We start from the raw sequence: 9,442 nt of genomic DNA on the forward strand, positions 1-9,442 counted from the left end.
GGTAGAAATAAAATAAAACAAAATAAAGGAGGCCCGGGATTGAACTGTCATTATTTTTTGAAAGGGGAGAGGGGAGTCACATGACTGCGAGTAACCGATTTCGCCAGGCGGCTGCCACTCGGAGTTTGCTGCAGAGCCGCCCCCTCCCGCCGGGGGCGCTGACGTCACGGAAAAGCCCGTGGCGGGTCTGCCGGGCCGTTATAAACGGCGGGGCCGCGGCGGCTGCCGGCGGCGACACGGACGGACGGCGGCACGGCGGAGCGGCCCCGGGACCCCGGCGCGGACCCACCCGGCCGAGCCAAGTAAGCAGGGCGGCCCGGGGAGGGAGAGGGGAGCGGGCGTTTCCAGCCCGCAGAACTTTCTAAGTTGAGGAAAGAGCCCCCGGAAGGTGCGGTGTGCGCTGTGGTTTTCTGGCGGGGGGCAGAGCTCCAGGTGCAAAGGATGTCACTTCTCACCAGCAGGTTCCTTAGTTCAGTTCGGTGGGAGGGTCACCTCCTCCTACAGCCCGGGTGGTCAGAGGGCAGCCCTCAGTGATGCTTTATGCTTTTGTTGTTTGAATGCAAGTTGGCCAACTAAGGCAGTGCTTGAAGATTTAACAACCGGCTGATCGTCCTTGTCCTGGTTCGTGGCTGGTGGTGGGGCGTGGCGGGTGGGGGTCAGGTGGGGAGAGGAGTGTTTGTGCGTTTCTCTTGCTGATTCCAATGTGAAAGCTTCGACTTTATCTCGAGTAGCCTGGGAAACACAGAGCTCTGTGCAAGGGAAGGCAGTCCTGCCAAGGGAAAGTTATAGGGAAGTTGTTGAATGTTATTTGGGAGAGTCTTTGGTCTTCTGATTTGCTTCAAGAAGGTGGGAATCTGAGTTGAATTAAAAACTCTCTGGGTGGACGTGGTTTGATAAGGGTAAAGCTCTTTCTCTGCAAATTTGACAGGTCTGAATGCAAGCAGGTCATTTCCCTGCCAGAATGACCAGGCTTGGAGCTGGGATGTTTTTCAAAGTGGTGTCTGTGGGCAAAAGGGCAGAGCTGAGGCATGAACCTGAAACAGGAATCCCCCCACCCCAGCCCATAATGGTCTGTTCACACAGCTGGAGAGCATCATGGCAACTTTACTAAACATGGAAGTTCCAATAAGTGCCTGTCCAGTGCAGCCAGGGGGAGTGATGTCATTGCCACGTGTTTCCCACCCAGGCACAAAAGCCTGCTGGATGTGGGTGCAATTAAGAGCCAAGTTTAGACAAGAGCGGCTAACCTGGCCAGCTGGTCCCCGGCAACACTAACTTGTTGCTTTTCAAGCCATCTCTGGAGGCCGTTAGTTCCTTCCAGCTGCCTCTCTGCCTGCTCTGAGCCGGGATCAGGCTTCTTTGAGGATGGAGGAAGCCCATGGGCAGTGGGCAATGTTAATGGTACTTTTTGCTCTATGTAAATGACAGTCTGCCTGAGGAACTGGTTACCAACAGGGAGGGGAGTGTGTGTGTGTCCAGTTGCAAGCCTGGCTTGTTGGGGTTTTGGGAGCATTTCATTGCTTTTCCTTATATTGGGGATACTTGCTTCTTGCTCCATCTAATGAAATATCACTGATGACTGACTATGTGTTCGAGTTCTTGCTCATGCTTACTAATGCTGACATCTTGGCTGCTTTGCTCCCTAGGACCCAACGATGACTCTGAATAATGTCACCATGCGCCAGGGCACTGTGGGCATGCAGCCGCAGCAGCAGCGCTGGAGCGTCCCAGCCGATGGCAGGCATCTGATGGTACAGAAAGAGCCCCATCAGTACCACCACCACCACAACCGCCACTCTGCTGCCCCGGAGGACCACTGCCGCCAAAGCTGGTCCTCCGACTCCACAGACTCAGTCATCTCCTCCGAGTCAGGGAACACCTACTACCGGGTGGTGCTCATAGGGGAGCAGGGGGTGGGCAAGTCCACTCTGGCCAACATCTTTGCAGGCGTGCACGACAGCATGGACAGCGACTGCGAAGTGCTGGGAGGTAGGTGGCCCAGTCCCCGTGGGCTTCTGTCCATCAGCAGTGGTCCAGGCAGAAAGAACGAGAGTGGCTGGGCTGTGCGGAGTTGGAAGCTGAGGTCACGTATGCTTGGCACTGGCTGGGGGAACTGAGTCCTCAGAAAAGCCCTGGCACGGGCTCTTGGGGCAAGAAAATGAACATGCTCGTAGATAGGACCCAAATCTGTTGTACCTGGGCCAGAAAGGGAATTTCTTAGGTTGTATTTCTACACTGGCTGGGGAAGGCTGATTGAAGAGGACAGAACCAGAGGATCAGGATCTGGCTTTTGCTGACTTTGACCTGAATGCTCTTCCCAGAGTTCAGTACAGACACAGCCTTTATCTCCAAAGCCAAACCAATTTGAAAAACTGTTAGGATGGATTGATCCATTTGTTTACATCAGTATTAGAAGCTTTTGAGGGTATAAAATAGCTTGAAATCTGTATTTGAAATAGTACAATAATTTTTTTAAAAAATTTGTAGTATAGCAATGATGATAAACACTTTGTATAGAGTCTTACAGCTTTTCTAGACAATTTTCCCTGTATAGCCTCATTTCAAAGATTTGTTTATTGAAGCCTTGCCTATTTCCAAAACTGTGTTGGGGTGACATTATCTCATAAATGCATGTACTCTTCAACTATGGGTAAAGCACAGCCCTGTCTGTATTCCAGTAAATAATGTGAGGATCCTAATAGCCAAGGGTATCCATTAAATGTCTTTCAGCCTCGGCTTCAGTCTCAGCACGCGGGGCCAGGGTAGCTATGTGTCCCTATCTGCAGCTGCAGAAATGAGGTTAGAACTGTCCAGTACTTGCTCAAGTCACATTGTCTGTCCATACTCTCAGTTGCGACTCAGAACTGAATCACAGGCTTCCAGGGTACGAAGACATTTTAGTGGTGACTCAGTTCTCCCCTCCACTCGATGTGTGTGAATCCTACTCCTCACTACCCACAGCCCATTTCATCTGAAGGTTTTATTCTTCTTGATTGTCTGTCTCAGTGTCAAGGAGTTCACTGCTTTGGGAGGCAGCTCGGGAACGGAGCTATAAATGATGACTCATTGATGTAACATCGATTTCTTACCTCGCTCCTGGAATCTCTATAGCCAAACAAGAATTGAGGGAGAAATAGTGCCGGTGTCGTACAATTGATTCTCCCTTTCCTTGTAAAGGCTGGCGGGTGGCTGCTGTGGGGAGAGAGGCCAGGGAGGAAGGAACTAACATTGGAGTGAACATTTGCAAGGGGAGAGGCACTTTCCTGGGTGCCTCACATTTTTGCTGCTGTTTATTTTGGTCCTCACAAAATTCCTGTACTCCTGAGTAAACTGAGTCTCAGGGAGACCAAGTGGCTTAGCTGGAATCACCCAGCGGGGAAGCTGGGTTTAGAATTTGGGATTGTATAATCTTAGTTCAGTGCTTTTCCCATTTTGCCATTTATGGGAACCTGCTATGTGCCAGACACTGTGGTAAGTACTTCCCGCACGTATTTTTGATAATACTTAAAAAAAATTGAACCAATTTGGTATTAATATCACTATTTTACAAGTGAAGAAATGGAGGCTTAAAACGTCAAGTGACTCTAAAAAGCTAGTACACGGCGTGACCAGGATTCAAACCTAGTTGTGGTTGAACCCAAATCCTGTGCTCTATCACTGTCCCCTGAGGCCTCAGGATTTAGCTTCCAAATGCTGCCGAGTCCTATGGCACATTGGATATCAGCCACGTGCCTGGCTCCGCTCTGAGCTCTGGGGTGCACAGTGGTGGGTGAGGTGCCCCTGCCCTCTTCGTAAGGAGCCAAGTGCCCGTGGCTACCATGCAGAGCAGGGTAAAATTAATGGTTACCGTAAGAAATAACAATAACGTGCTTCGGGACTGACATAAGCAATAGATCAACTGAGAGTTTTTTTTCTTTCTTGAGGGAGGAATTGAAAAAGTTGTGGATAGTAAAGTTTCTAGAATATTTGTCCATTAATTAAAATGGAGTGTTATCTATCCAGAGGGTGCTAACCTCATAGGCATAAAGTATTAAGAAAGACCAACTCATACCTGGAATTTGGGAAGGCAGGCTTCTGTATTTGGGAAAACTTTTTGTTGAGAGACAGAGGGAGAGGAAGAGAGAAAGATGATCCTTCCTTTATCTCCTTAAACAGACAATCTTTGACAATGAGAAGCTTCTCAGGTGACCCATCGTATGTAATGTGTCCTGTTTGAGTAACTTGATTTACACTGTGTAGGATGACATCACCTATCTGTAGGCCCGTTGGAATCACTACTTGGCCTATGTTGCCCAAGAGGAAGGTTTTCCAAGGCACATCCCTATGTCGTTTTTTTCCAGCATTAGCCATAAGAAAAATAAATCTACACAATATTCTTATTATTACTTCTCCTAATAAAGATGAATGTTACAGTTATATTGCAATGATCTTATGACTCTGTACACATTTAATGCCATTCATTTCATTCCTAAACAGTTACTGAACATATACCACGGCACTTGATGGGGCACTCTGGGGACATGGGGCTTCTTCCATAGAGATGCTCACAGTATGCAATGGCGCATACTATGTGCACCAACTATAAATCAAGATAGGATGTGATAAGTGTCTTGAAATTGGTATAAGGAGAGTGCTGTGGGAATTCAGAGGTGAAAAGATTATTTCTGGTTGTGGGTATAAAAAAAAAAAAGGCTTCATCCAAGAAGTGGTCTCTGAGCTAGACCCTAAGGACAGCTAGGATTTGGAGGCCCTGACCTAGATGAGAAGGCTCCATACACACACTGTGCAGTGCGGGAAAGAGCACTGGATTTGGAGTCTGATGAATGGGTGCTCTGTCCCCAGCTCTGACACTCACTTAGCTGGGTGCTCTTGGACAAGCTTCCTTATTGGCATAACCCGGGTAACACCTACTTCATAGGGTGTGTGAGTATTAAAGGAGATAACATATTAAGCATTTAGCATAGTGCCTGGCACAGAGTAAGTGTGGAATATTAGTTAGAGATGATTCTGAATCTACTCTTTCCTTTTGATGTGCTTACCTTCCAAACCTGGTGGTTCCATTGCTTGTAGCCTCTATCCTCCTGGGTCACTCTTGGCTGGGGGCCTTTGAGATGTGTGGAGGAGACCTGAGCCACCAGAGGAGAGGACAGTATTCTTAGAGCAGGCATTTCTTCCAAGGTTTGTTCGGATCCCTTGGGCTATGAAAGCTGAAAGCAGTTGAAAGTGTTTTGGGGGAAGGGAGGCTGGAGCCTCAGAACTTTTGAGGGGCTGCAGGAGCCGGTTCCAGTGTGTGAGAGACCACCTGTGTGAGTTCCACACACAGCACCTGAGCCGGTCTTGGCCAGGAGGGGCCTCGAAGCACAAGGGGTGTTAATGAAAAAAATTTTAACCCAGAGAGGAAGACTTTATTCAGGACTATTGTAGTAGGCATAAGACTATCCCCGTAGGGGAGTGAGAGCAGGCTCAACTCCAAATACAAGAACCAGTGGGCATTTATAGCCAAGCGGCACGTTGTGGGGGAGTCGGTGGATGGAAAATTACAAAGAGGAGACATCAAGGTTAGGGGGATTCTTGCTGAAGTCAGGCCAAGGACTTAGACATCAAAGGGAGGGAGGGGATGAGGAATTTGATCAGTTATTGAAGATGGGAAATCCTCATTAAACTGACTTAGCAAGGTTCTTGCTAAAACCGAATTCTGCAAGGACGGACATGGCAACCCAAGGTAGAGGCCTAGTAGAGAATAGGATTCAGAGGGGCCGGACTAAAGTTTGGTGTTGGGGGATCAAATGAGGAAAGACAGACTGAGGAGCATCGGCCCAGGGAAAATGGCTATGGCCACAGTCGCCCCCTGGATACACCTCCGTCTCACCCCATCAGGAGGATTTCTCCTGCTGTGTGGAGTGTGCTGGAGTGTGCATGGACACCCCCAGCTTTGATCCAGAACACTGGGGAAGGGAGGACGTCCCTGGACCCCAGGCCGCCAAAAAGCCTCCCAGGCTCATGGGCCTCTACCCTTGCTCTGCACTTCTTAACCAAGAGCAAATTTCAAAGAGCCCTGCTGGAGTTTGGTGTTCTTTTATTTCCCCTCGCTGCACCTGATTAGCACTTGAAAAGGCTGAAAGATGAGCTGAGCTACTGAACTAAAAAGAGAAACCTAGAGCTTCAGTTACTCCCTGGCTGGCACCTGGGGAGCGGCGGGCCTTCAGACAGGATGCACGGTGTGTTGGAAGAGTTTCTGGGGCACGTAGCCAGAGGTGATACAGAAACCCATGTGCAGGGACTGGGGGTGGCGAGGGAGGGGCCACATGCACAAAGCAGCGGGGAGATGTATTGTTTTGGGCTCCCAGGTCTCCGACACTGTGATATTCAGGCAGACCTAAGGCCAGGCAGAATGATCCTGCCAGGAAACTTGCAGAATGGCAAAGCTTCTTGTTTCCGCGTTCACAGCTGTAATCCTCAGTCCACTTTGGCTCTAGACTTGTTCTGATCTCTCTTAAACCAAGAGAAAGTTTGGCTTTGCTTTTCCCCATCGCTATTGGAATACAGTATGTTTTTTGTTGAATTACCAGGCCCTCAAGCAAGTCCCTTGTGCCTGCTGTTGGGTGGTGAGTGGGGGGCCCAGGGCCGAGAAAGTGCCTCGTGGAGAGAGTTATCTGAGTGCAGGGAGGGGTTTTAGAGAAAAGACGAGAGCTCTGTGGCAGTAAGGGGCAGTCAGCCCCCATCCCCGTCTGTTGGTTTCCATTCTGTTGGATAAATTTGCGTGTTGTGGTCATGCCCCCCCCACCACAAAGCCAAATAGTATGCCCCACTGTGATCCCACTTATGCTGCTTATTGTGGGCACAGAAGACGGCACGACAGAGTTTTAATCCCCCAGTGGGAAACAATTATCACTGATTAGAAGAATGACCTGCTTAACTCTCCTCATTTGTCCACGGTTTTCTTCCTTTCCCTCTCTTGATTCCAGTCTCTAGGAGAAGAAACATTAAACCAGGAGCATTGCTTTTCAGAAACTCCTTGCTATTATAAAACAAGAAATGCCCTGGTTCCCCCCACATAGCTCTCTTACGCTGGGATTTACCTGTGGTAGGAAGTACTGAGTATGGCAAGAACCCGCTTCCTCCACCTGCAGAAGTGATGATAACAGCTAACGTTTATTGAGTTGCTACTTTCAGCCCAGGCTCAATATATGTAATTGTCACATAGCCCTAAGGTGTGGACACTGTTAGCAATCCCATTTCACAGATGAAACAACGGAGGCTTAATGAGCTTAGGTAAGTGGTCCAGAGCCACATAGTTAATAGGGGATGGCGCCCAGGTGCTAGTTCAGGTTTGCTTGTGCCCACAGCCACATGCTGTATCTACCGTTCACTGGACAAATGTGCATTGAGCACCAGCAGTGTACCAGACACTCTCCTGTGTGCTGGGGACACAGTAAACAGCACAGATACAAATCTCTGCTCTAACACTCTAGGGGGTGAAGGAACAAAAAATAAAATAAGTAGGTTCAATGTGTTGTGTGTTAGATGGCAGTAAGTGCAATGAAGAAACATAAAACAGGGATGGGAGTAAGGAATGTTGGCAGGAGAGACGTGTTGCAAGTGTAAATCGATGGCCAGGAAACATCTCCCCCAGAAGGAGGTAAGGGGTAAGGGAACAAGCCTTGCAGATATCTGAGGGAAAAGATTCCAGGCAAAAACAACAAGAAACTGAATGAAATCATTATGAAAATCATACTTTTCAAATGATGAAATTGAAAACAGGAAACATGATTGTGAAAATATTAGGGTGGGAATGGGCTCGATTGTATGGGGTTGATGGGAATCCCTTTTGCAAAAATCCCAGTACACCCTCCACGCCCTCCCCTGACAGATTTTTCCAGAATGGAACTACTGTGGTGCATTGTACCGTGTTCACCCTTCACCTACACTCAGTCTGGGCTCCAGTGCAGGGAGGAAAGTTTCCATTACCAAGTAGAACTGGAGGCAGCGCTTCTGCTGTACTCGAAATGGAAAAACAAGCCCGTTTATTCCTAGGGAACTGCATTTTTTTTTTTTCCAAGGAAGAAAACTACACAGCCAAAACAGGGATAGTCTTAAGATCTTTTTCTTGTACTTCTCCAAAGAGGAGAAATGTCTGTGAGCTCAAAGCTCCTGAAATGCCAGTGAATGTTCAGTAACTACCCACTGAAAGATTCAATGGATTTCCGTGTAGGGCTCATGAAAATGGGGCTTACAGTTCCACTGGGCAGTTAATATTTTCCCATAGCATCATCCATTGAATCTGACCCAAAAGCTTTTAAGTGAGTTTATCCTCATAAATGGTTCTCCTATATAAAAGGTCCAGGAATGATGAAAACGAATACCTTTTGAGTGGTTTAGTGATACACATTCAAGAGATACAGGGGTTCTGCTTAGTAATTGCTGGAGGAATATATGTAGAATATTGTTGAAGGTGACAAAAAATTTGTAATTTGCCTTTGCAGATATCTGTATATTTACATAATTAGTTGCATATTTAGTAAGTTTATTTTCTAGCATAATTTTCTACGTGACCCTTTTATGGAAAAGTGTTGCATATTCACCTGACTCTAATATCACTGTTCTTTCCTTTCTAGAAGATACCTATGAGCGAACCCTGATTGTTGATGGGGAAAGCGCAACAATTATACTCCTGGATATGTGGGAAAATAAGGTATGCAGAGCTCATAGTTCTCTGTGAATTCCTTCAGGGCTTGCCTTTCGACAGGCCGTTTGGTGTGAGGGTGACCTTGTCCTATATAGCTGGTGTTCCAGATGAGGTTGAGCTCATTTTCTTGATTAAAAGCCTTTACTTCTGAAGGTTGAGACTGTTCTGAGGAACAGGTCATTCACAAATGAGTTCTGAATAACAAGCAAGTTGCAGTGACTTTGCCCTTAGTTCCATTTAAAAAACACAAAAAAGTGTATTTGTTTTAGGGAAAGTGTAAACAACTATGGACAATCATTTTAAACTACATCAAACCATCTCATATGAAGTTGACATTCTTAATACTAGTTTTCCACATTTGCTTTTTAAAGATTTTGGGCTTCTGAGCATACATGCTAGACCTTCTGTTTATTGAAAACCCTTCTATTCTCCCAAAATTCTTCTTAATTTCATCGCTTGAAAAAGGCAAAAGGGAGTTTTGGGGAAGTCAGAACTTTTTTGTTTGGCAGTTTTTTTTTTTTTTTTTCGAGACAGAGTTTTATTCTGTTGCCCTTGCTAGAGTGCCGTAGCATTAGCCTAGCTCACAGCATCCTCAAACTCCTAGGCTCAAGCGATCCTACTGCCTCAGCCTCCTGAGTAGCTGGGACTACAGGCATGCGCCACCATGCCCGGCTAATTTTTTTTCTATATATTTTTAGTTGTCCAGATAATTTCTTTCTATTTTTTCAGTAGAGACGGGGTCTTGCTCTTGCTCAG

At 47.0% G+C, this 9,442-nt stretch overlaps 1 protein-coding gene across 1 annotated transcript in view; it reads left to right on the forward strand.

Moving 5' to 3' along the window:
* The first annotated feature begins 259 nt into the window (after window positions 1–259).
* Window positions 260–9,442, forward strand: part of GEM (GTP binding protein overexpressed in skeletal muscle) — a 33,793-nt gene continuing 24,610 nt past the window's right edge. Inside the window, exons 1-3 of the mRNA XM_012643533.1 lie at window positions 260–302; window positions 1,647–1,989; window positions 8,616–8,692. Coding sequence (XP_012498987.1) covers window positions 1,656–1,989; window positions 8,616–8,692 — 411 coding nt within the window. The 5' untranslated portion in view covers window positions 260–302; window positions 1,647–1,655. The remainder of the gene's footprint in view (window positions 303–1,646; window positions 1,990–8,615; window positions 8,693–9,442) is intronic.

Source organism: Propithecus coquereli, unplaced genomic scaffold (genome assembly GCF_000956105.1).
Source record: "Propithecus coquereli isolate 6110/MARCELLA unplaced genomic scaffold, Pcoq_1.0 Scaffold2, whole genome shotgun sequence".
Lineage (NCBI taxonomy): Eukaryota > Metazoa > Chordata > Mammalia > Primates > Indriidae > Propithecus > Propithecus coquereli.